This window comes from Anomalospiza imberbis, chromosome 23 (genome assembly GCF_031753505.1).
Source record: "Anomalospiza imberbis isolate Cuckoo-Finch-1a 21T00152 chromosome 23, ASM3175350v1, whole genome shotgun sequence".
In the NCBI taxonomy this organism is placed as follows: domain Eukaryota; kingdom Metazoa; phylum Chordata; class Aves; order Passeriformes; family Viduidae; genus Anomalospiza; species Anomalospiza imberbis.
The window spans coordinates 1,840,322-1,866,747 of record NC_089703.1 but is presented as its reverse complement, the minus strand read 5'-3'; the positions used below and the strand labels follow the sequence as shown (position 1 = coordinate 1,866,747).

The window sequence follows — 26,426 nt, the reverse complement described above, 5'->3', positions numbered from 1 at the left end:
CGGGGCTGGAAGATGCTCCTATCTCCTCTCCTCTGGTTTTCCAGGCTGAAGCATGAATAAAACTACCCAAAGGACCCCAAAACCACCTCAGTTTCCAGGCTGAAGGATGGGTAAAACCACCTCAGCTGCTCCCACCGAGCTTCTGCCGCCCCCAGCTGCGGCACTGTCCTCATCCCAGCCCTGTTCAGCTCCATCCGGGGCAGGAGCTGCCTGTCAATAATTAAATGAACTTTACCACCCCCCGGGGCCGGGAACACCCTCCCGGCTCATCCAAGCCAAAGAGCCCGGAGCGCGCGGAAATTCCAAGGGGAAGCGGCTCCCGGGTGCCTGTGCTTTGGGTACTGCCAGGAACGGGCAGAATTCCCGAGGGCTCGCAGCGGGGAGGGTTTTTCCAGGCTCGGGAAGCCTGGGTTAACAACCGCAGCCTTGGCCGGGCCTTCAGGAAACCTCTTACCTCTGCTTGTGCCTCATTTCCTGACCTAATCCCGGCTCCCCAGGGCAGAGAGGCGCCGCCGGCGCTCGGAGGGGGTTCAGATTTTCCATGGAAGCGAATCCCTGCGGGAAGCAGCCCGGGATCCTGGGAGGCAGCTGGAAAACCCCGGGAGGGGCCGGGGCAGCACAGACCCTCCGGGGAGCTGCTCCTTCCCTGTGGGATGCGGTGTCTCTGTCTCCCGACTTTTTCTCGGTGGAAGGAGCGAGGTTTTGGAGTGTCAGCCAGGACACCTGGGCTTTTCCAGCGATTATTATTATTTTCTAGGAAATTCCAGCTGGAGAGAGGTTGCTCAGCCCAGTTTGGGCTGCAGGAATCCCAGCGGTGTCATCCCTGGCTCCAGGCCCTGCTTTCGAGCACCAAGCTGAGCGTTTCCCAGCCCGGCTGGGAACGAGGTGACCCTGAAACCTCCTCCTGCTCCACGGATACTCACCCGTGCCATCCCAAACCCACCCCCAGCCGGCAGCACGGATGAGCAGCCAAGAAAATAAGTGTTAATTTATTGGACAAGACCCGTGACAGCCCCATCCGGAACCCGCGAGCGGCGCCATCGCCTTCCCGACGGGAAAAGAGTTAAAAAATAGAGAATTTGTGGGGTCTGTAATGCTACAGAGGTCCCATCCCCAAGCAGAGGTGCTCTGCCCGAGCATTCCAAGTGGAGAAGGGGCCCAGGCGCTGGGGATGGAGCAGCAGCCTTGGCAAGCTGGGAACGGGGACTGTAAACTCCCTACACATCTAGAGGGGACTGGGGCTTCACAGTGTCACAGCTGGGGGCACTGGGGACATCAGGGACCCCCTTCCTGGTGGCCTGGGCTGGCCACGAGAGGCTCAAATGGTCCCGGTGGCCAGCATGGGAGTGCGGGGAGTCCTGCAGGAAGAGCAGGGCTGGATCCTCCTCCTCCTCTGATCTTCTCGCCCGTTCCTCCTCCACCTCCTGCTCCTCTGGGCTGCGGCCACGGGATCAGCGTGGCCATGGGATCAGGGTGGCTGTGGGATCAGCATGGCTGTGGGCTCATTGTGGCCGCGGGATCAGTGTGGCCGTGGGATCAAGGTGGCCATGGGATCAAGGTGGCTGTGGGATCAGTGTGGCCGTGGGATCAAGGTGGCCGTGGGATCAGGGTGGCCGTGGGATCAGTGTGGCCGTGGGATCAAGGTGGCCGTGGGATCAAGGTGGCTGTGGGATCAGGGTGGCCGTGGGATCAGTGTGGCCGTGGGATCAAGGTGGCTGTGGGATCAGGGTGGCCGTGGGATCAGTGTGGCCGTGGGATCAAGGTGGCCGTGGGATCAGGGTGGCCGTGGGATCAGGGTGGCCATGGGATCAACACGGCTGTGGGATCACCATGGCTATGGGATCAGCGTGGCCATGGGATCACCATGGCCGTGGGAGCAGTGTGGCCATGGGCTCAGTGTGGCCAGGTGACCACCATGGCTGTGGGATCAGTGTGGCCACAGGATCACTGTGGCCATGGGCTCAGTGTGGCCAGGTGACCACCATAGCTGTGGGATCAGTGTGGTCATGGGATTCACATCTGCGATGCTGAGGGATCCCACCCGCCGCATCCCTGCTTTTTCCGGGATAAATAAATTAAGCAAGTGTCCGAGGGCTGGGGCAGAGGCACAGCTGGCACTGCTATCTCACAGCCAGGGACATCCTGGGTGTGGCAAACAGGGGCTGGTCCAGGGGTGGCCAGGCCGGCTGCTGCTGGCTCAGCTCCTTCTCCAGCCTCTTGAAAAGCTTCTTGGAGGCCTTTTTCCGGCGCAGCCTTCGGAAGCAGCCGAGCAAGCCGTGATCCAGGGCGGTCTGGGGCCAGAGCGGGAGGGAAATGGGCTTGGGAGAGGACAGGAGAGCCCCGTGCCCACCTGGGGAAGCTCCAGGGGGATGCTCCGTCCCAAAGCCCCCCCTGACCCACCTCCAGCACAAAGGCAGCGAAGAAGTTGAGGGCAGCAATGCCCAAGAGGAGCAGCTTGAAATTGAAATCCTCAATGGGCTGCAGCTTCAGCAGGGATTTGGGGAAGCCCAGTGGGTACAGGGTCAGCCAGATCATCAGGCCAAAGAGCAGGATGAGGACGAGCAGGAAGAGCACTGGGGGCAAGAGGGGGTGGGGTGAGGGGCAGGGGAGGGAGGGCCGGTGGCTCTCGGTGTCCCTGTGGGTGTCCCTGTGGGTGTCCCCATGGGTGTCCCTGTGTCCTCACCGTTGGTGTAGAGTGGCTCCCGGAAGGGGTAGCCCTTGGACATGGCCACGGCCAGGATGAGGTACTGGAAGCCGGTGATGCAGAACAGGACGGTGTTCTCGTAGTTGGGCAGGTTCTGGGGCGCTGTCACCGTGCTGTTCAGGGGGACATACCTGGGCCAGGGGACAGGGTCAGCAGAGAGGCCAAGGCAGGCTGGACACCACCCCTCATTCTCCACTGGTTACAGCTTTGGGAAGAGCAGGGGCAGCTCCAATCTCTTGCTCTGGGAGCAGGGATAGACCCCTTGGGAATGGGAGCTGGGCCAGGGGGTTTGGGCTGGAGATCAGGAAAGGTTCTTCCCCAGAGGGTGCTGGGCACTGCCCAGGCTCCCCAGGGAATGGTCCCGGCCCCGAGGCTGCCAGAGCTCCAGGAGCCTTTGGACAGGCTGGGATTGTTGGGGTGTCTGTGCAGGGCCAGGGGTTGGACTGGATGATCCCTTCCAGCTGAGGACATTCCATGGTTCCCTGTCTGCTGCCACATCCCAAATCCCAGGACACACCCTGGGCTCTGCCACAACCTTGGTGCTGTCCTCATCACCAAACACAGGGCAGGTTCAGGTGGGATATTGGGAAAGACTTCCTCATGGGAGGGGCTGAAAAGCCCTGGAACAGCCTGTCCAAGGGAGGATGGAATCACCACCCCTGGAAGTGTCCAAAAACCCTGTGGATGTGGCACTTGGGGTTTAGTGGCAAACAGGGACTGGCAGTTGTACTCGATGACCTTTTCCAACCCTGGAATCCCACAATTCCCAGATTTGGGGCCCTCACCAGCTCTGGGAGACGGTGATGAAGTAGCTGAGGACCTGCACGGTGACGAGCAGGGCTGTCTGCAGCAGCAGGCTGCCCAGCACCAGCCCGCTGATCAGGGCTCCCTGCGGCCGCCGCACGCCCAGCGCCAGCGCCGGCCCCGTGCGCCCCATCAGCACAGCCACCGTGGTGGTGATCACCAGGTCGAAGAACAGGAACTGGAAATCACTCAGGTTGGTGTTGATCTGCAGAGGAGGGAAGGGACAGGCTCAGACCCAGTGGGACTGATGCTTTAGGGTTTTACCTTTCATATTTTCCATGTGTTTGTAACCCTGCGGTTCTGTAGTGCAGAACTCCAATCTCCACACACAGCGTCAGCTGCTGCTCTCCCGTTTTGGGCAGACACAACAATTCCTCTCCAGGCCTGGCAATCAAGGACACCTCACTGCCTCAGCCCCGAGAAATTCAACAAAAGGGAGATGGAGGGAGCAAGCTTGGGGTAAATTACTTAATTACTGAAGCTGGAATTGGAGGATTAACCCCCAATATGCAAATGGACCAAAGTTATCAAAGTATGAAAACTCGTGAGCCCTGGTCCATTTTTGGGTGTAGCCCCTGGAGGGCTTTGTCTGCCCTAAATGTACCTGAAGGCCTTCAATAAATACAAGTGCTTCTTATTCCCATAATTTTGTCTGGCCTCTGTTTTTAGGTAGTCCCAAAAGGTGCCCCAGGAATTCCCGAGAAAAGCAGGTATTCAGGGTGGGACTCACGGTGTAGAGCAGGAGCACGGACACGAACTGGACCAGGCTGTACAGGGCCATGTACTTGAAGACCCCGAAGGAGGTGACCAAGGAGCACCGGCCTTCCCTGAAGCGGGGGATACAACATCACCACCGGCCACCCCTCCCCGGAGCGATCCCGAGGGGACTGCGGCACTCCTCCCGGGATTACACCGAGTTCCCGGGACTCCCCCACTCACCGGATGACCCTGGGCACACACTCGATGGTGGCCACGCGGGAGGTGAAGGGCGAGGCCACCGACGCCTCGGCCTCGGACAGCGAGATGCCGACGTCAGCCGCCCGCAGCGCCCCACAGTCGTTGGCACCGTCCCCGCACATCCCCACGCAGTAGCTGCAGGAAAGGGACCCCGCATTCCTCAGGGAATGGGAAAGGGACCCCACATTCCTCAAGGAATAGGGAAAAGCCCTGGCTCAGCCCAGAGAAGCTGTGGGTGCCCCATTCCAGGCTGGACCTGGTGGAAATGTCCCTGCCTACGGCATGGGTGCCACCAGGTGATGATTGAGGTGTCTCCCAACTCAGCCCACCCCGTAATTCCACGATTATTCCCCTGGGATCCATTCCCTGGGATCCATCCCCTGGGATCCAGCCCCTGGGATCCAGCCCCTGGCCTTACTTGAGCTCCTGCAGGCTGCACACCAGCTGGGTCTTCTGCTCGGGCAGCATGCGTGCGAACACGGTGGCCCGGAGCAGGATCTGTCAACGGGGAGGATCCGTCAGCATTCCGGGGGGGCAGGGAACTGGGAAAGTCCAGCTGGGAACTGGGAATGTCCAGTAGGAAACTGGGAATGTCCAACAGGGAACTGGGAATGTCCAACTGGGAATGTCCAACTGGGCACTGGGAATGTCCAGCAGAGAATAGGGAATCTCACAGCAGCCAAAGAAACACTCGCAGGGAGCTCTGGTTTGGAGCTGGGGGGCCGCAGTGGCAAACCCCGCAGAGATCAAAGGATGGAAGGTTCCCAGCCCACTGGAGGGTTCCCCAAAGCACTGGAAGGTTCCCAGTGGCACTGGAGGGTTCCCCAAGGCTTCCTGCCCGACTCACCCTGGGCAGCAGCTCGGAGAAGTGCTCGCAGACCACCTGGAAGGATTTCCCGTTGAGGGCAAAGTGGCAGTGCTGGGGTGGGAGGGAGGAGCTGTCCTGCTGCTGCAGGCCCTGCCAGGAAAACAGCTCCAGCTCCAGCCCAATTCCCTGCGGGGCCCCCAGGCCGAGCCAGGACCCACACAGAGCAGCAGGAATGACTCCCAAAATCCCAATACCCAGTGGGGCTGTTTGGGGTGCAGGGTTGGGCTGACCCAGCCATCCATGCCAAACCTGGAGCAGCAGGGAATGGCTCCCCAAAATCCCAATTCCAGGCACACCAGTGGGACTGTTTGGGGTGCAGGGTTGGGCTGACCCAGCCATCCATGCCCAGCCTGGAGCAGGATCTGGCAGCATCCATGGGGAGGTGTTTGGAGCTGCCATTCCAGCCTGGATCCCTGGATGTGCTCCAGGGAAAAGCAGCTGAGCCTCTCCCGATGGATGGATTTATGAGGAGAGGGATCACAGCCTTAATTGCCTCCAAGGATAACGATGCTGGAAAACCCCTTCCCATCCCTGGGAGGGCTCAGGACCAGGCTGGAGTACCATGGGATAGTGGAAGGAGTCCCTGCCCATGGAATGGGACGAGCTCTGAGGTCCCTTCTGACCCAACCCATTCTGGGATTTCGGGATGCCCAGGACTGCGGAGACAGCCAGATTTGAGGGACTCCATTTCTTAGATATTGGGAAGGAATTCCTCCCTGTGAGGGTGGGCAAGCCCTGGCACAGGGTGCCCAGAGCAGCTGTGGTTACCCCTGGATCCCTGGCAGTGTCCAAGGCCAGGCTGGACAGGGCTTGGAGCACCCGGGATGGTGGAAAGTGTCCCCGCCCATGGGATGGGATGAGCTTTAAGGTCCCTCCAACACAAACTGTGCTGGAATTCTGGGATTCCATGAAAAACCAAGCCCTGCAGGGTGCCTGGGCAGTTTGGGCTCCCAGAAGGTTTCCTGGGCTGTTACCTCGGGCTGCTCCTCGCCCTGGGAATGCTCGGCCAGGACGAACTTGAGGGCGGCAGGTTTGTCATGGCCGGGGGGCGAGGCCGTGACGAAGATCACGCCTTCCCTGGGCTCCACCATGCGGCACCCCCGCGCCACGTTCATGGCTGTCAGCATGTTGTCCCCTGCCAGGGACATGTGGGCCATCAGCAAGGAGGTTTTGGGATGTCCAGGCCAAGAGGAGCAGCTCCAAGCTGCCGTGTCCCCTCTCCTGGCCACCGCAGCCACACGGTGGCTTCGCTTCCCTCTTCTTTCCTCCAAAACCTCCAGCCTGCCCTGCCCCAAAGAAATGCGGGTTCAACCCCTGCTCTCCTGCCTGGAAAACACCCAGAGATGACCCTACACCTCCTGCATTAGGCATGGAATTTGGGAGCTCAAACACAGCAATATTTGGGGGATGGACAGCAGAACAATGAGTTCTTCCACCCAAAACACGTCCACGGCCTGAGCCCTGCAGCGGATCGTGCATCCCGAGGGCAGGGATGCACAGAGCCAGGAGCCAGGAATCCTCGTGGTGCCCCCACAGCGACTTCAGGCACAGATTCCTGCTGGGGGTCATGTCGGGGTTCCTGCTGGGATCCCTGGTGGGACTCCTGGTAGAGATCCTGGTGGAGTTCCTGGGGTGGGGTTCCTGGTGGGGTTTCTGGTGGGGTTTCTGGTGGGATTCCTGGGGTGGGGTTCCTGGGGTGGGGTTCCTGGTGGGGTTTCTGGTGGGGTTTCTGGTGGGATTCCTGGGGTGGGGTTCCTGGGGTGGGGCTCCTGGTGGGGTTCCTGGGGTGGGATTCCTGGTGGGAAAGCCCTTTCTCCCTGCACACTGCCCAGGACTGTCCGTGTGCCGTCCCTCCCTGAACCCCGCGTGCTGCTCCCTCCCAGGGTCACCTGTCACCATGACGGGGCGGATGTTGGCGCTCCTCAGCAGCTGGATCACCGGGGCAGACTCCGGCTTCAGGACGTTCTTCATGACCAGGAACCCCAGGAAGTTTAGACTGTTCTCCACGGAGTCCCTGGTGGGAGACATGGAGCCTTTCATCACCTCCAAAACCAGCACAAAGGATCAAGGGGTGTGAGCAGCTAAAACCCATCTGGGAACCAGCCAGGGATTCCCTCTGTATGGATTAGGGTTGAATTCCCTGCAGGGCATCCCAGGAAACACAGGAGCGAATGAGGAGGTGGAGAGAGGGAGTGCTGGCACCGACCTGGGGAGCTGCAGGGCCTCCTCAAAGGTGGCCACCGTGCCCAGGGCTTTGCAGGCCAGAGCCAGGACCCGGAACCCGTCGGTGGTGTAGTGCCGGAGCATCTGGGAGAAATCCGGGGGCACTGGAAAAGTGAGGCCAGAACAGCTCCTGAGGGAACCCTGGCTCCAGGAGGGGACACGGAGCTCTGGGGCTTGGGTGCTCACGAACAGCTGCTCCTCAGGGAGCCTGGAGATGCTGGCATGGGCTGGGGGAAGCCCTCAACCCCAAGGAGCCTGGAGATCCTATCCTGGGCTCGGGGAAGCTCTCCCCACCCCAAGGGGCCTGGAGATCCCATCCTGGGCTGGGGGAAGCCCCCAACCCCATTCCCCATCTTCTGCCTCCCACCTCCTTTCCCTCCTGTGGCTGGAGCCACCCCAAAGCCTTTGGGATCTGCCCCACGGCATTCCTGAGGATAATTCCCTGGGGGATGAGCCTCAGGGATGAAGCCAGCTGGACTGGGGTTGAGCCCACCTCCCAGTACGAACCAGTTTCCTTCCTGCACAGACTGGCCACCATCTCCGGGGCACCCTTGACGTAGGCGTGGGCTGTGGCCTCTCCAGGTAGCTTGACCAGGACGCTCATCCTCTGGAGGGAGGAGGAGAACGGGAAACGCCGCAGGATCCCCAGGGGGGCCTGGTGCCTCTGTGGAGAGTGGGATCAGGGCCGGGCAGGAATTCCCCCAGGAGGCAGGAATTCCTCCAGGAGGCAGGAGGGTGGGGAGCTGTTCATGGCGTTACCCTGTCCCGAGGCTGCTCCTCCTCTGGCGGAGGTTTCACCACGGCCAAGACCTTCATCTCGAACTGCTGGAACACCGGGAGCTCCCCTTCCTCCTCCTCCTCCATCATCTCCAGGCGCTGAAACAGAGAGGGCAAAACCCTACTGAGCTCATGCACCCGCGGAGGGCCCGGAACTGCCGAGATTCCCAACACCTCCCTCTCCGGCCCCGCAGCTCCCGCCTCACCCAGCCGGTGGATTCCAGCATTTTGATGTCCACGGGGTCCCCGACGAGCTGTCCCCGCAGCGGTGACACCGTGTGGCAGGTGGCCAGGGCGTAGAGCAGGGCGCCGGCGGGCAGGCAGCGGGGCTCGTGCACGATGGGCAGGAAGCGCTGCTGCTCCAGGGGCACCACGCCCCACACGTCCAGCCCCTCCTGGGTCAGCGTCCCGGTCTGCGGGCGCAGCGCGGTGGGTCCAGGCAGCCCCGGCGCCTGCCCGCCCCGCCCGGCCGGCCCACCTCACCTTGTCGAAGCACACCAGGCGGATCTTCCCGCACAGGTTGATCCGCGGGGGGCTGATGCAGAAGATTCCCTGTTTTTTCAGACGGTTCTGGGCGTAGATGGTGCCCACGGTCATGGCGGCTGGCAGCGCCGGCGGCACGATGACGGTGACCAGGTCCAGGGCGCGGATGATGATTTGTCCCACGGGGACCTGGGAGGGGAGGAGGAGGCAGAGGGGTGGGCATCCCTCCCCCGATGGATCCCTGCCGGCTCTCCCGCTCGCTCCACCAGCCCTACCTGGTTCCTAACCAGGATGAGGATGCTGTACAAGGTGCCGATGAGAGCTGTGCCAGGGGAGAAGGGGCTCGGTGACAAAGCAGGGCACAGAGGGGAGCTGGAACGGAATTCCATTCCAAGGAATCTGGCTGCTCCAGAATGTGCCTCCGGGCCCACACCTACCCAGGATGGCGAGGAACAGCACGAACTTCACGGCATCCTTGTAGAACTTGAAGCTCACGGGTTTGGGGTAGAGGATGGAGCTGATGAGGTCCCCCTTGGCTGTGCAGAACCCTGTGGGACAGGCAGGAGGTCACCGTGGCACCACTCCCAAGGCCAAGGATTTAACCCGGGATTCATCCTGGGATTATCCCCCCCGCCCTCACCTGTGCGGGTGACCACAGCCAGCACTTCCCCGCCCACGTAGGCCTTGGCCTGGATGACCTGTGTCCCGCAGAACAGCGTGTGCCGCCGGTGCTCCTCGGGGCAGTACACGGCTCCGCCCGCCGGAAGCGGCGTCTTCATCACCGGCACGCTCTCCCCTGCCCAGAACATTCCGGGGGGACTGTCACCCCAGGGGGGTCAGGGGCCAGCCAGGCAGGGTGGGAAGGAGACTCTGGCTGAATCCCATGGGAATGTGATGCCTGAGGATTTTAGCTTTTTTATTTTTCAGATCCTGCGCTGCATTAGTGCCCGACTCTAAACTCCACACAGCCTGTCAGCTGCTGCTCTCCCATTCTGGGCAGACACAACAATTCTTCTGGGCCTGGAACTCAAAGACAACCCCCAGCCTCAGGCCTGGAAAAGTATAAATAAATGAGCTGGGGGGCAGCAAACTGGGGGTAAATGACTTCATTACCTGAAGCTGTAATAGGAGCATTAACCCCTGACAGGTAAATGGGGTTAAAAATTTATAATTGTCTGAAAAACTTGTGCCCATTGTCCATCTTAGGTGTATCCTCGGAGGCTCCAGACTGCCCAAGGTGTATCCATGGAAGGCCTTCAATGAACACCCACTTTATTCTCTTAACCCTGCCTGGCCTGTGCTCTAGGCAGCCACCCCAGTGTGAAGGGACGGGCTCTCACCGGTCAGCAGGCTCTCGTTGACCATGCACTCGCCCGTCAGCAGCGCGGCGTCACAGGGCAGCAGTGCCCCGGCCGCTGGCAGCCGGATGCAGTCCCCGGGCACCAGCTCCGCCGAGCTGACCACCAGCTCCTCTGGAAAACAGCCCTGCTCAGGCCTGGGGAACGGGGCATGCATCTCCTGACACCTGGAGAACCCTGCTCAGGGATTGGGGAACAGGGTACTTATCTCCTGACAGCTGGAGAACCCTGCTCAGGGACTGGGGAACAGGGTATGCATCTCCTGACAGCTGGAGAACCCTGCTCAGGGATTGGGGAACAGGGCACTTATCTTCAGAAACCGGGAGAACCTGCTCAGGGACTGGGGAATGGGGCACTCATCTCCAGAAACCTGAAGGACCCTGCTCAGGGATTGGGGAACAGGGTACTCATCTCCTGACAGCTGGAGAACCACACTCAGGCCTGGGGAACAGGGTACTCATCTCCAGAAACCTGGAGAGCCCCACTCAGAGCTTGGGGAATGGGGCACTCATCTCCAGGCACCGGGGAAGGAATCCCTGTGGGATAAGGCAGCAAACAGGAAGGGGTTAATTCCCTGGAGGTGGGAAATTGAGATCTAAGCCTGAGGATGCTGATCCAGACCAGAATTCTCAGCAGGGAGAGGGCAGAGGCATCTTTTACTAATAATTTACCCCAAAATTATTCCGGTGTCTCATAAAATTATTCCCATGCATAATAATGTTATTCCCATATATCATATCATTATTCCCTTGTATCCCAACATTATTCCCATGTATCCCAACATAATTCCTGTCTTACAACATTATTCCCATACATCATATTGTTATTCCCATTTATCCCAACATTATTCCCACACATCCCAACATTATTCTGGTGTCTCATAACATTATTCCCATGTATAATAACATTATTCCCGTGTATCCCAACATTATTCCCACACACCCCAACATTATTCCCACACACCCCAACATTATTCCTGTGTATCCCATCACTATTCCCACACACCCCAACATCACTCTCTGGTGTCTCATAGCATTATTCCCATGTATAATAACGTTATTCCGGTGTGTTCCAATATCATTCCCAGCTATCCCAATGCTACTTTGGTGCAGAACCAGGATCCCAAAGGACACGTCATCCCAAAACCATCCCAAAAATCCTGCCTCTCACCTCCTCCGGGCCGCCGGACCTGGACCCCCAGGGACATCCTGGCCATGTTCCGCAGCGTGGTGCTTTGCTGGGAGGGAGGGAGCGGTCAGAATCCACCCAAAACACGGGAAACCCTCCCTAAAAACGGCCTCGGGGGCTCGGAAGCAGGGACAGAGGACAGGGAGAGCTGGGAAAGGGCTGTCCCCATCTGGAGCAGGGCTGTTCCGTGGGGCTGTGACCCCAAAGGAGCCGCCACCACCCACCTTGCGCGTCTCGTAGAGGGACAGCCCCAGTGAGAAGGTGGAGATGAGGAAGATGCAGGCGGCGTAGTAGTAATAGGCATCGCACACCCACAGCACCATGCTGAGCACTTGGAACAGGTAGAAGGGGTTGAGCACCTGCAACAAGGAGAAAAAACAGGCTTGGGAGCGGGGGAACTTCTGGGAGCTCACTGGGAGACATCCTTGGGGGTGGGAGAAGCTCCCCCAGCCCATCATGGGATTTCCAGGTTCCTGGGGGTGGGAGAACTTCCCCCAGCCCATCATGGGATTTCCAGGTTCCTCGGGGTGGGAGAACGTCCCCCAGCCCTGTATGGGATTTTCAAGCTCCCTGGAAATGGGGACAGCTTCCTCCAATCCCATCATGGGATTTCCGGGCTCCTGGAAGTGGGAAGAACTTCCCCCAGCCCAGTATGGAATTTCTAGGCTCCCTGGAAGTAGGGAGAGTTTCCTTCTGCCCAGTATGGAACCTCCAGGCTCCCTGGAAATGTGGACAGCTTCCTCCATCCCATCATGGGATTTCCAGGCTCCTGGAAGTGGGAAGAACTTCCCCCAGCCCAGTATAGGATTTACAGGCTCCTTGGGCTGGGGAGAGCTTCCCCCAGCCTAGTATGGGACTTCCAGGTGGGAGGAATTTCTCCAGGCTCCTTGCAGGAGGAAAAGCTTCCTCCAGCCCATCATAAGCCCTCCAGGCTCCCGGACGCAGAGGAGAACCCGGCCCTTCCCCAGGCCCTTCCCTGGGGCTGGCAGCATCCAAACCCTCCATCTTCCCCCGGAATTCCCTATGGATGCTGCTCCCGAGGACACTCAGCCACCTCCACAGCCCCCAGGGGCTGCTCCTGTCCAAGCCTAGGGGTCAGAAAAGGTCCCCTCCACGGCTCTGCCTTTTCCCAAGGGCCGGGAAGCACTTCCAGAGAGGGACAGGGAGCAGGGAGGGATCTGTCCTTGGGAAGCCCAGCCCGGAACCCACCTCCTCCACCAGGAGCCTGGCGTAGGATTTGACGGGCACCTCGATGAGGTTGGGGCCGTAGATCTTCCTCCTGCAGGAGGGGAAGGACAGCAAGGGAATGTTATCCTTGAGGAAGGAGAGGGAAGGAGTTTGATCCTTGGGAAAGGAGAATTTTATCCTTGGGTAAAGAGAGGGAAAGAATTTTACCCTTGGGAAAGGAAAGGGAAGGAATTTTAACCTTGGGAAAAGAAAGGGAAGGAGTTTTGTCCTTGGGAAAGGGAAGGAATTTTAACCTTGGGAAAGGAAAGGAAAGGAATTTTATCCTTGGGAAAAGAGGGAAGGAGTTTCACCCTTGGGAACAGAGAGGGAAGGAGTTTCATTCTTGGGAACAAAGGGAAGGAGTTTCATCCTCGGGAAAAGAGGGAAGGAATTTCATCTTTGGGAAAAGAGGGAAGGAGTCTGATCCTTGGGAAAAGCTGCATTTCCAACCCAAGGGCCCCTCGTGCTGCCCAGACTCCCAAGAGGAGCCAGGTTATGCGGAGAAACCAATCCCAGGAATTCCATCCCGCCCGGCAGTTTGGGGTCTGAGGCTCTGGGATTTCCTGCTCCCTGGAAAAGCCCTGTCGGTGCTTCCCAGGAGCTGCCAGCCCCCACCTGGCGCTGTGCTCCTGCTGGTCCAGCCCGGCCCGGCACAGGTGCAGCTCTGCGCAGGTCCAGCCCTCGTCCAGGACGCTGGGGAGCAAAGGAAAACAGGGACAGAGTCAGACCCAGCGGGAACGGCGGAACAAACAGCCCGGCCAAGGGCTCGGGACAAACTCACCCCTTAGGAAAGGGAGAGTGCACTGTTCCTTGGCCTCTCTGCAGCCCACGGCTGCCAAGGGAAGGCAACAAAAGGGGCACAGTCCGAGAGCTGGGAGCGTCCGGCTCTGCCAAACTGCCCCGGCCGGTTCCTGTGCCCGGGAGCACCCCAAGGGCACCAGGGATGGCTCCCGAGGCCTGGGAGCGCTGAGGGTGATGTCTGAGGGTTTGAGCTTTGCTGTTTTCCATGTGTTTGTAACCCTGCGGTTCTGTAGTGCAGAACTCCAATCTCCACACACAGCGTCAGCTGCTGCTCTCCCGTTTTGGGCAGACACAACAATTCCTCTCCAGGCCTGGCAATCGAGGACACCTCACTGCCTCAGCCCCGAGAAATTCAACAAAAGGGAGATGGGGGGAGCAAGCTTGGGGTAAAGACTTCATTACTGAAGCTGGAATTGGAGGATTAACCCCCAATATGCAAATGGACCAAAGTCATCAAAGTGTGAAAACCCGTGAAAAACCGTGGTCCATTTTTGGGTGTAGCCCCTCTCAGTGACTTCTGACTGCCTCGACTGAAGGCCTTCAAACAATACAAGTGATTTTATTCCCTTAATTTGGTCTGGCCTCTGTTTTTAGGGAGCCCCGAAAAGGCACCAAGGGATTGGCAGTGCTGGGGCTGCTGGGGGAAGGACGGTCCTGAGGGAGCAGGAATGCTGGGAATGCCGGGATCCAGGAGGATCCTGAGGGAGCAGGAATGCTGGGAATGCCAGGATCCAGGAGGATCCTGAGGGAGCAGGAATGCTGGGAATGCCGGGATCCAAGAGGATCCTGAGGGAGCAGGAATGCCGGGAATGTGGGAATGCTGGGATCCAGGAGGATCCAGGAGGATCCTGAGGGAGCAGGAATGCCGGGATCCAGGAGGATCCTGAGGGAGCAGGAATGCCGGGAATGCCGGGATCCAGGAGGATCCTGAGGGAGCTGAGGGAGTGGGAATGCTGGGATCCAGGAGGATCCTGAGGGAGCAGGAATGCCGGGAATGCCGGGATCCAAGAGGATCCTGAGGGAGCTGGGAATGCTGGGATCCAGGAGAATCCAGGAGGATCCTGAAGGAGCAGGAATGCCGGGAATGCCGGGATCCAGGAGGATCCTGAGGGAGCTGGGAATGCTGGGATCCAGGAGGATCCAGGAGGATCCTGAGGGAGCTGAGGGAGTGGGAATGCCGGGATCCAGGAATGCCGGGCTCTGGCAGTACCTGACTCTGCAGAAGGCCTGCCGCCGCTCCAGCCACACGTAGCGCATTCCCTGGAACAGGTAATACCTCAGGAGGTTCTTCTGCCAGACAGGGACGGGAAAACGAGGTGTGAGTGGGGTGTCCAGGGACAGGGAGAGGGCTTGGGCGTGGGGAAGGTCCCGGTGCCACCTCGTCCTTGTCGTGCAGCCGCACGGTGTCACGGCTCTCCTCCTCGTCCGGCACCGCCACGGCGACGCTGCTCCTGCGGTCCGGCTGGGCCCCGGGGTGCTGCTCCAGGCTGCTGAGGGAACCGGGCTCAGCGCCGGCCTGCCACCCTCCCTCGGGGACACCTGGGCTCAGCCACCCTCCCTCGGGGACACCTGGGCTCAGCCACCCTCCATCAGGGACATCGGGGTTCATCCCTGGCCTGCCACCCTCCCTCAGGGCCACCTGGGCTCAGCCATAGCCTGCCACCCTCCCTTGGGACACCTGGGCTCAGCCACCCTCCCCTGGGGACACCTGGGCTCAGCCACTCTCCATCAGGGACACCCGGGCTCAGCCACCCTCCCTCAGGGACATCGGGGTTCATCCCTGGCCTGCCACCCTCCCTCAGGGACACCTGGGCTCAGTCACCCTCCCTCGGGGACACCTGGGCTCAGCCCCAGCCTGCCACCTTCCCTTGGGGACACCTGGGCTCAGCCACCCTCCCTTGAGGAGACTTGGGCTCAGCCACTCTCCCTCAGGGACACCTGGGCTCAGCCACCCTCCCTCGGGGACACCTGGGCTCAGCCACCCTCCCTTGGGACACCTGGGCTCAGCCACCCTCCCTCGGGGACACTGGGGTTCACTGGGGTTCATCCCTGGCCTGCCACCCTCCCTTGGGACACCTGGGCTCAGCCACCCACCCTCGGGGACACCTGGGCTCAGCCACTCTCCATCAGGGACACCCAGGCTCAGCCACCCTCCATCAGGGACATCGGGGTTCATCCCTGGCCTGCCACCCTCCCTCAGGGACACCTGGGCTCAGCCACCCTCCCTCAGGGCCACCTGGGCTCAGCCACACTCCCTTGGGGACACCTGGGCTCAGCCACACTCCCTTGGGGACACCTGGGCTCAGTCACCCTTCCTCAGGGACACCTGGGTTCAGCCACCCTCCCTTGGGGACACCTGGGCTCAGCCACCCTTCCAAAGGGACACCTGGGCTCAGCCACCCTCCCTTGGGGACACCTGGGCTCAGCCACCCTCCCTTGGGGACACCTGGGCCCAGTCCCCCTCAGCCAGAGCCAGGAGTGGCTCCGGAGCCCGCAGGGACAGAGCCCGGCTCACCCGGCCTCGCCCAGCGGCTCCGTCAGCACCTTGGTGGTGAAGCACTGCCCAAAACGGTCCTGAAACACAGGGATGGGCTGGCAGCGGGACTGGGAACGCCCGGTGTGTTCCCTGCTCCTTCCAGAACCCGGCAAGGCCCTGGCCACCCATCCCGGGTGGTGGCGGAGGTTTGGGGACAATGAAGAGAAATTCCAAGCCAGGTAGGCTGGGATGGAAAGGGGAAATGTGGAGTTATTTTAGGAATAATAATGATTCCTGGAATGGGACAATTCTAGGAATGATAATAATAATAATGGTAATAAATTCCTGGAATAATCCGATGATTGAGGAAAGGAGATGCCAGACACAGGCAGGAGGACAAGGAGAGAGAACATTCCCAGGGTCCTGTTGGGAACCTGGGGCAGAGCCCAACCCCGGACCCACAGAATCCAACCCCAGACCCACAGAATCCAACCCCAGTGCTACAAAATCCAATTCCCAATCCACAGAATCCAACCCCAGATCTAAGGAATCCAACTCCCAACCCACAGACTCAACCCTGGATCCACAGAATCCAACCCTGGATCCATAGAATCCCACCCCAGACCCACAGAATCCAATCCAGACTCCCAAAACCCCATGCCAAACCCACAGAATCCCACCCCAGACCCACTGAATCCAACCCCAGACCCACAGAATCCAACCCTGGATCCACAAAAACCAGCTCTGGATCCACAGAATCCAACCCCAGACCCACAGAATCCAATCCACACTCCCAGAACCCCACACCAGACCCACAGAATCCCACCCCAGACCCACTGAATCCCACCCCAGACCCACAAAATCCAATCCAGACTCCCAAAACCCCATGCCAGACCCACAGAATCCCAACCCAGACCCATAGAATCCCACCCCAGACCCACAAAATCCAATCCAGACTCCCAAAACCCCATGCCAGACCCACAGAATCCCAACCCAGACCCATAGAATCCCACCCCAGACCCACAAAATCCAATCCAGACTCCCAAAACCCCATGCCAGACCCACAGAATCCCACCCCAGACCCACTGAATCCAACCCTGGATCCACAGATTGAACGTCAGATCCACAGAATCCAACTCCGGATCCAACAAAATCCAACCCCAGATCTACAGAATCCAATTCCCAATCCACAGAATCCCACCCCAGATCCACCGAATACCACCCCAGACCCACAGAATCCCACCCTAGACCCATAGAATCCCACCCCAGACCTATAGAATCCCACCCCAGACCCACAAAATCCAATCCAGACTCCCAGAACCCCACACCAGACTCCCAGAACCCCACACCAGACCCACAGAATCCAACCTTGGATCCAACAAAATCCAACCCCAGATCTACAGAATCCAATTCCCAATCCACAGAATCCAACCCCAGACCCACAGAATCCAGTCCAGACTCCCAGAACCCCACCCCAGACTCCCAGGCTCCCAGCCTGGGAACGCTGGCCGGGATCCCCGGGGACTCACCCTGATGATGACCCAGTCGGCCTGGCCCAGGGCGCAGGGCTGGCACTTGGCCTGCACCTCCAGGCTGGGCTTCCAGTGGAAGAGCAGCAGGAGCAGCCCCGCGCTCAGCACGGAGCCCGCGTGGCACAGCAGCACCCGCCACGCCCGGCGCTGGTAGCCCGTCACCTCCTGGAGGGGAGGGGATCACTGGGAATCAATTACTGGGAATCACTGGGAATCAATCAGTGGGAATCAATCACTGGGAATCAGTCACTGGGAGTCAATCAATGGGAGTCACTGGGAATCAGTCAATGGGAGTCAATCTCTGGGAATCAGTCACTGGGAATCAATCACTGGGAATCACTGAGAAGCAATCATTGGGAATCACTGGGAATCACTGGGAACCACTGGGAATCAATCAATGGGAATCAATCAATGGGAGTCAATCACTGGGAACCAATCACTGGGAATCAGTGGAAGTCAGTCACTGGGAGTCAATCACTGGGAATCAGTCACTGGGAATCACTAGGAATCAATTACTGGGAATCACTGGGAATCAGTCACTGGGAGTCACTGGGAATCACTGGGAATCAGTCACTGGGAGTCACTGGGAATCACTGGGAATCAATCACCAGGAATCACTGGGAATCAGTCACTGGGAATCAATCACCAGGAATCAATCACTGGGAATCACTGGGAATCAATTACTAGGAATCACCAGGAATCAATCATTGGGAATCACTGGGAATCAATCACTGGGAATCACTAGGAATCAATCACTGGGAATCAGTCACTGGGAACCAATTACTGGGAATCACTGAGAATCAATCATTGGGACTCAATCACTGGGAATCAATCATTGGGAATCACTGAGAATCAATCACAGGGAATCAACCACTGGGAATCAATCATTGGGAATCACTGAGAATCAATCACGGGGAATCAACCACTGGGAATCACTGAGAATCAATCACAGGGAATCAATGGGAATCAATCACTGGGAATCAATCATTGGGAATCCCCAGGAATCACTGGGAATCACTGGGAATCAATCACCTGCACCCGGCTGCTCAGCCATAACATCAGCTGAAATCGATCACCAACCATTAAACCCTGAACTCCCAAAATCCCGGCGTGACCGAACCCCAGGCAGGGTAAACCACGGGGCTGGAAAAGCAGCACCGGGATGGGTGTGGGGAGCACCGGGATGGGTGTGGGGGACCCCCCAGGCCGGACCTACCATGTGGGCCGGGTCCGTGTCCGGCTGCAGCGTCCCGTAGCCCGGGCGCTGGGCCCCCAGCAGCCGGCTGCTGTCTGCAAATCCACCAGAAACACGGAGAAGGGTCAGGAGAGGGGCCGGTTATCCCCGGAGCCGGGCTCCCGGCGATGCCATCCCCAGGAGGAGGTGGTGGTTCCTGGCCCATCCAGCCGGGATCGCTGCCCCCTCATCCCCCCGGGCACGTGACGGTCACTGGGACGACGCCGGAGCAGCCCCGGGATTTCTGGCGTTACCCCAGCAGCTCAGTGGGCACGGGAAGGGAGCAGGGCTGGCCCTGAGCCAGGACAGCTCTCCCTGCCACTTTTCCAGCTCATTTGCTCCTTGTTTGCTCCTGGCCACCAAAAAATTGGCATTTCCCAGTTTTAACCATGCTCCAATTCCCGTCGGGCTCTGCTGCACCCCAAAGCCCAGCCTTGGAAATTGGGTCAGGGATTATCCCTGGGATCCCCCCAGGTGGGATCTACCATCACCCTCCGTGCCTGAAGCTGAACTTGCTCATTCCCCAAATCCAGGATGGATCACGAGTCACTGAGCCTGCTCATTCCCTAAATCCAGGATGGATTAAGAGTCACTGAGCCTGCTCATTCCCTAAATCCAGGATGGATTACAATCACGGCATTCCCAAGGCCGGGATCTCAGAACAGCAGTGGGAAGGCAACACGTGGCACAAGCACGGAGCCGGAGCCGGGAGCTGTTCCCACTCCTGGAACACGTGGATATTTCCTGCCTGGGCCGGGGCTGGGTTTCCAGGAGGGCACTGAGACCAGCTCAAGGATTTACACTGGAAAAACCACCCCGGCTGGATTCCTGCAGCTCCCTGTCCTCTGCAGGGGATAGAAGCCGTTCATTAAAACCATTCCCTGTTTTTGATGATCCCGGTGGGGGGGGGGGGGGGGATCCATCTCCAGCTCCCGCAGCACAGCCGGTGTCGCTCCACGGGATAAATTTGGAGGGGAGGAACTGGGGGATGAGCCTGAGGGACGGTTCAGTAAAACAAAAGCTATCCCAGAAGCCAAGAAAAGGAAGGGAGGGGTCAGCAGTCCCCAGTGCCAGCCTCAAATGCTGCAAAAATTGGGAATTCCAGCTGCAGGGACACCGGGAGTGCAGCCCTTCCCAAGGATAGGACAAAGGACAGGGCGGGGGCGATGGGTCTCGCACAAGGGCTTTTCCCGGGATCTGCAGGAGGAGGGGAAAAGTATCCAAACACCCTGAAATCAGCCCAGTTCCCTTCCCGGAGCCTCTGGGCAATGGGAAGCCCGGCCCGCCCCTCTCCTGAACGGAACTATCCCGGCTTTTCTTGATCCTAAAGCAACAAATCCTTGGGAGGAACCAAGTGGCTCCGCACAGCCCCGTCCTCGTGGGATTCCAGCCCCGTTCCTGTGGGATTCCTCCCCTCCCGCTCCCATCCCGGCTGTTCCCAAAGCTCGGCAGGTGAGGAGAAGCCCCGGCAAAGACTCACCCCGCCTCATCCTGCCGGGAGCGCAGCGGAGCCGCTCCCGGTGGGGGCGGGATCCGTCAGGATGGGATCGGCCGGGCTGGGATCGGTCGGGTTAGGGTCGGTCAGGATGGGATCGGTCGGGATGGGGTCGGGAAAGGTGGGATCGGCCGGGATGGGGTCGGTCAGGATGGGATTGGCCGGGACGGGGTCGGTCAGGATGGGATCGGCCGGGCTGAGGTTGGGAAAGGTGGGATCGGTCGGGATGGGGTCGGAAAAGGTGGGATCGGTCGGGATGGGACCGGCAGCGCCGCCATCCCCGGCGCCCCCGCGGCCGGGCAGATCCGGAGCGGAGCGGCCGCGCTGCCGCCGCAATCCCAGCGCCGAGGCCACTCCTTGTCGGCAAACACGGCGCGGGGGCTCCTGGATGTCCCTTCTCCGCCTCCGGATCCCGGGAATTTCCCCGGAGCCCTGCACAGAGCTCTGCTCTCTGCTTCCCTCTCCGCCACTAATACGGGGATTAGGAGGGAGGATAAGGGCCAGGAGAGGCTGGAATCCCGGAGAGGGCTCAGGATGCACCGGCCCGGCTGGTCCGGGGAAGAGGAGAGCCAAGATCCCACACTGATGAAGGATGTGCATGGCCAAAATCCCACCTGGAATTCCCTGCAGCTGCCTGGCTCCGAGTCCAGGCCCTGCCCTGTCCTCTCTGGTGGAAATTTGGGAAGAGGCTGCTCTGGATGCTCCCACAGCCACTGTACATCCTGGCAGGGGGGTGAACCCTTGGACTCCAGAATGCAGAGCCAGAAGAGATCCAAGATCTTGATTCGGGATCCACGACCTGGCTGGGGATCAGCTGGGAATGCCGGGTCCTTGTCCCAGGATTTGGATCCGAGTGGCAGCCCCCTCCCCCGCGGAGGCGCACATGGAAAACAGATGGATACTGCTCCCAGAGGCTTCTCCATCAGCTCCCCTGGCTGCCCTGGCCCTTCCCAAGCCCCTTTCTGGCTGCAAACAACCCCCAAGCCAGCCTGGAGACCTCCTGCGCCCGTGGGCAGCACCATCCATCCATCCATCCATCCCTCCATCCCTCCATCCCTCCATCCATCCATCCATCCCTCCATCCATCCCTCCATCCATCCCTCCATCCATCCATCCCTCCATCCATCCCTCCATCCCTCCACCCCTCCATCCATCCCTTCACATCATTGGCTGGAAGCTGTACACAAGATCAGGAAGCTCCATCCTTGGAAGTTTCCGTTCCAGCCACTGAATTTGATGGGATGGGGTTGCCAAGGCCAACTCGGGAAAATGGGGACACGGAAAATCAGGATGAGGCAAAAGCCAGGAAGGAGAGACAACGTAAGGAAGTGCTTGGGTCATGGAGGGTGAGACTGAACCCAGGAGGATCTTCCAGAGTCTTTGGCTCTGGGATGGGAGATCCTGCAGCCAAGCGTGGCGCTGGGCTGAGATCCTGGCGATTCTCCTGCCCATGGATCCCACAGGAACCCATTCCAGCTGGACAGGGACACTCTGCCCTTCCCGTGGATCCCACACATGGATCCCAGCTGGACAGGGACACTCTGTCCTTCCCGTGGATCCCACACATGGATCCCAGCTGGACAGGGACACTCTGCCCTTCCCGTGGATCCCACACATGGATCCCAGCTGGACAGGGACACTCTGCCCTTCCCGTGGATCCCACACATGGATCCCAGCTGGACAGGGACACTCTGCCCTTCCTGTGGATCCCACAGGAACTGATCCCAGCTGGACAGGGACACTCTGCCCTTCCCATGGATCCCACACACCGATCCTGTGCCACTGGAGCAAAGGTGTCTGACCGGGCAGTTGGGTCCTCCCGGAACAATGGGCTGGAGGCACAAAGGCTGAGAAGGGCCTGATCCAAGGTGGAGACGTGGAAAACTGGGATTTGGACTCTGCAGTGCTGGGAAATCCATGCTTGGGCATCAAACCCTTGAGACAGCTGAGGAACAAATTCCTGGGAATTCCCAGCAGCCCTGTCTGCCTGCAGCAGTTGTGGCTTGGGTTTTTGGGAGAGATCTTCTGCGAGGAGCGGGGCAGTGCTGGCTGAGCCGTGTGCCGGTGACGCTGGCGAAGATCCCAGCATTCCAACCCTTCTGGCACAGGGGGATCCTCCCTGGCACCCTAACCCAGCTGCCAGTCTGGAGGGAAGTGCCAGGAACATCCTGGCTTGGGGAACATCGTGTTGCGAGTGGGAAAACAGGGGCTTCGTATCCCAATCCCACATTTCCCCCAGTTCCGGGTAAATGAGGGCTCCTCCCTCCCTTAGGAAGAGGAGCTGTGCTCCCACATTCCCCTCGGGAAGTGAGGAACCAGGGTGGGAACATCTCCTGCAACCCTTCAATGAGGAACTCAGGGAAAAAAGCGGGAGCTTTGAGCCCCGAGCACTGATTGGCTGCGGATTGGGATTGGGATTGGGATTGGCGAGGGGGATCCCTGAGGATCCGAGCGGGATCCCCACAGGGACGGATGCCCCGGAGCATTCAGGGATGTCCCCCCTGCCCCTCCCTGCCCCACTGCTCTTTCTAGAGCAGGAAAGGGGTGAAGGTCACTCGGCAGCACCGCTCCCGCATTCCCGGGCACGGGAATCCCGGCCGGGAGCCCTAGAAGGATCCGGAACCCCAGGTGCCCTTTTCCCACCCAGCACCACGTTCTGCTGTTCATCCATGAAAAAAAACCCTGGGACCGTTCTGGGATGGGATCTGAGGGGTGACGGGTCCTTCCCGACCCCAAACCCCACCCCGTTCTCCACGATCCCCATGGGAGAGGGACGGGAGCGTTCCCAAATTCTGGGTGGGATCCACCCGCGGGAAGCAGCTCTGGGAGGGCCAAGGGGATCCGGCTGTGGAGTTTGGGGATTTTGGGGTTTGGAGAGTTTGGGGGTTGGGGTTTGGAGGTTTTGGGGGGTTAGATGGGTTTGAGAGTTTTGGGGTTTGGTCGGTTTGGGGGTTTATGGAGTTTGGAGGCTTTGGGGTTTGGGGGGTTTGGGGGATTTGGAGGGTTTGGGGTTTGGGGGGTTTGGGGGATTTGGAGGGTTTGGGGTTTGGAGGGTTTGGGGGATTTGGAGGGTTTGGGGGATTTGGAGGGTTTGGAGGGTTTGGGGGATTTGGAGGGTTTGGGGTTTGGGGGATTTGGAGGGTTTGGGGTTTGGGGGATTTGGAGGGTTTGGGGGGGTTGGGGGATTTGGAGGGTTTGGGGGGTTTGGGGGATTTGAGGGTTTGGGGTTTGGGGGGTTTGGAGGGTTTGGGGTTTGGAGGGTTTGGGGTTTGGGGGGTTTGGGGGATTTGGAGGGTTTGGGGGGTTTGGAGGGTTTGGGGGGTTTGGGGGATTTGGAGGGTTTGGAGGGTTTGGGGGATTTGGAGGGTTTGGGGTTTGGGGGGTTTGGGGGATTTGGAGGGTTTGGGGTTTGGAGCACCCCACAGCCCTTCCTGTGATTCCTTCCCCTCGGATCCATGGCTGCGTTCCCAGGGCCGAAATTCCCGAGGGATGCAGAGCCAGGAGGGCCTGGGATGGGAGAGGGGCCGGGAAACCGGGAAAGAAAATGGGATAAAAGCGGGAAATGAAGCAAACTAAAAAAAGGGAAATAAAGCGAAATATAAAGGGAAGTGGAGCAAAATAAAAAAGGGAAGTGGAGCCCAATAAAGCGACATAGAAGAGAAACGGAACAAAATAAAAAAGCAAAATAAAGTGAAATAAAAGAGAAATGGAACATAAAAAGTGAAATAAAACAAAAGAGAAAAAGCAAAATGGATTGGGGTACAAAAAGGAGAAAAATGAAAATAAAAAAGCAAAATAAAGGAAAAAATAAAGAGAAATGAAGTGAAAAAACTGACAAAGCAAAGGAAAAAAGCAAAATAAAGCACAATTAAAAAGTAGAAAAACAAAGTTAGGAAACAAAACTACAGCAAAATAATGATGCCAAATGTTAAATAAAAAGGTGAAAGTAAAAAATCAAGCCACGAAAGAAAGCAAAATAAGGAAGCAAAAAAGCAAAATAAAATTAAATGAAGTCAAATAAAGCGGAATAATAAAGAGAATTAAAGCAAAATAAAAAAGCAAAATAAAAATGCAACACTTCAAAAGATGGCAACAGAATAAAGCAAAATTTAAACACTAAAGCATAATAGTGCAAATTTAAAAAGCAAAATTTAAGAAGGCAAAAAAATACAGCGAAATCAATGGGAATAAATGGGACTGAATGGGAATGCATGGGAATAAACGGGAATAAATGGGGATAAACAGGAATAAATGGGGACAAACGGGAATAAATGGGAATGCATGGGAATAAACGGGAATAAATGGGACTGGAGCCGCACCGGTCCCGCCCCCCCCGGGCTGGGCTGGAGCGGCCCCGGGAGCCCCCGGCGGCGCTTTTGGGGCCCGAGAGGCTCCGGCCACTCTGGGGATCCCGGTCCCTGATCCCGACCCCTCATCCCATTCCCGATCCCATTCCCGGATCCCGATCCCGATCCCGATCCCGATCCCGGTGCCGGTTCCTGACCTGAGCTCATGGCGCGGCCCCGCGAGCCGCCGGAAGGGGCGGGCCCGGAACGGCGGGGGATGCTGGGAATTGGAGTCCGCACCCCAAAACCGGGGTGTGACACCCCAGGGGATGCCGGGAATTGGAGTCCGCTCCCCAAAACCGGGGTGTGACACCCCAGGGGATGCCGGGAATTGGAGTCCACACCCCAAAACCGGGGTGTGACACCCCAGGGGATGCCGGGAATGGGAGTCCGCTCCCCAAAACCGGGGTGTGACACCCCAGGGGATGCCGGGAATTGGAGTCCGCACCCCAAAACCGGGGTGTGACACCCCAGGGGATGCCGGGAATTGGAGTCCGCTCCCCAAAACCGGGGTGTGACACCCCAGGGGATGCCGGGAATTGGAGTCCACACCCCAAAACCGGGGTGTGACACCCCAGGGGATGCCGGGAATTGGAGTCCACACCCCAAAACCGGGGTGTGACACCCCAGGGGATGCCGGGAATTGGAGTCCGCTCCCCAAAATTGGGTGAGACATCCCAGGGGATGCCGGGAATTGGAGTCCGCACCCCAAAACTGGGGTGTGACACCCCAGGGGAAGCCGGGAATTGGAGTCCGCACCCCAAAACCGGGGTGTGACACTCCAGGGGATGCCAGGAATTGGAGTCCGCACCCCAAAACCGGGGTGTGACACTCCAGGGGATGCCGGGAATTGGAGTCCGCACCCCAAAACCGGGGTGTGACACTCCAGGGGATGTCGGGAATTGGAGTCCGCACCCCAAAACCGGGGTGTGGCACCCCAGGGGATGCCGGGAATGGGAGTCCGCACCCCAAAACCGGGGTGTGACACCCCAGGGGATGCCGGGAATTGGAGTCCGCACCCCAAAACCGGGGTGTGACACCCCAGGGGATGCCGGGAATTGGAGTCCGCACCCCAAAACCGGGGTGTGACACCCCAGGGGATGCCGGGAATTGGAGTCCGCACCCCAAAACCGGGGTGTGACACCCGAAAACCGGGGTGTGGCACCCCAGGGGATGCCGGGAATGGGAGTTCGCACCCCAAAACCGGGGTGTGACACCCCAGGGGATGCCGGGAATTGGAGTCCGCACCCCAAAACCGGGGTGTGACACCCCAGGGGATGCCGGGAATTGGAGTCCGCACCCCAAAACTGGGTATGACACCCCAAAACCGGGGTGTGACACCCCAGGGGATGCCGGGAATTGGAGTCCACACCCCAAAATTGGGTGAGACATCCCAGGGGATGCCGGGAATTGGAGTCCGCACCCCAAAACTGGGTATGACACCCCAAAACCAGGGTGTGACACACTGGGGGATGCCGGGAATTGGAGTCCGCACCCCAAAACCGGGGTGTGACACCCCAGGGGATGCCGGGAGTTGGAGCCCCACCCCAAAATTGAGTGAGACACCCCGGGAGTGCCGTCCCTGTGACCTCAACGGAGCAGCATCCCATTTCTGGGAGGTTTGAATTATTCAGACCAAAAGCATGAATTCATCAGCAAAGCTGGAGCAGCTCTTTTCTCTCAGTCCCAGGAGCTGCTCCAAACATCTCAAACTGGAGAAAGATGTAGGTAAAAATAACAGGGAAAAAAGGAAGATTTACCCCTAAAAAATCCCATTTTCCTGGGATTTGGAATAAAAGGAATACAAACCAGGGTCCCACGGGGTGGGAAGAGAACACCTTGTTCCTGGTGGAACAGGGATCTGGAGGTAAAAATATCAGAGAAAAGAGAAGGATTCACCCCTAAAAAAATCCCATTTTCTTAGGATTTGGAGTAGAAATCAGGAATACAAAC

General features: G+C 58.8%; 1 protein-coding gene across 2 annotated transcripts; it reads right to left on the bottom strand.

Moving 5' to 3' along the window:
- Window positions 1–968: 968 nt before the first annotated feature.
- Window positions 969–24,676, bottom strand: ATP13A2 (ATPase cation transporting 13A2). Of its 2 annotated transcripts, none has more exons than XM_068171756.1 (29): window positions 24,632–24,676; window positions 18,615–18,688; window positions 17,396–17,563; window positions 15,906–15,964; window positions 14,769–14,880; window positions 14,601–14,680; window positions 13,205–13,282; window positions 12,572–12,641; window positions 11,587–11,721; window positions 11,345–11,411; window positions 10,157–10,288; window positions 9,457–9,612; window positions 9,254–9,364; window positions 9,092–9,138; window positions 8,817–9,005; window positions 8,540–8,746; window positions 8,316–8,432; window positions 8,064–8,220; window positions 7,540–7,660; window positions 7,223–7,347; window positions 6,308–6,468; window positions 5,313–5,423; window positions 4,884–4,963; window positions 4,448–4,600; window positions 4,239–4,335; window positions 3,490–3,713; window positions 2,684–2,835; window positions 2,401–2,573; window positions 969–2,291 (listed from the first exon to the last, which is right to left on the bottom strand). In XM_068171756.1, the coding sequence occupies exons 1-29, from the start codon at window positions 24,639–24,641 to the stop codon at window positions 2,121–2,123; spliced, it is 3,537 nt and encodes a 1,178-aa protein (XP_068027857.1). In that variant the 5' UTR covers window positions 24,642–24,676; the 3' UTR covers window positions 969–2,120. The 2 variants fall into 2 exon arrangements, with proteins under 2 accessions (XP_068027857.1, XP_068027858.1); XM_068171757.1 differs by having other exon boundaries at window positions 14,769–14,877.
- Window positions 24,677–26,426: the final 1,750 nt, after the last annotated feature.

Excerpts from the sequence above, each read along its gene's own strand:
- ATP13A2 (XM_068171756.1), bottom strand. Across the intron at positions 11,722-12,571 it reads CCAGGCTCCTGGTGGAGGAG|GTGCTCAACCCCTTCTACCT; the intron begins GTGGGTTCCGGG and ends TCCTTGTTGCAG. Across the intron at positions 7,348-7,539 it reads GAGGCCCTGCAGCTCCCCAG|GGACTCCGTGGAGAACAGTC; the intron begins GTCGGTGCCAGC and ends GTCTCCCACCAG.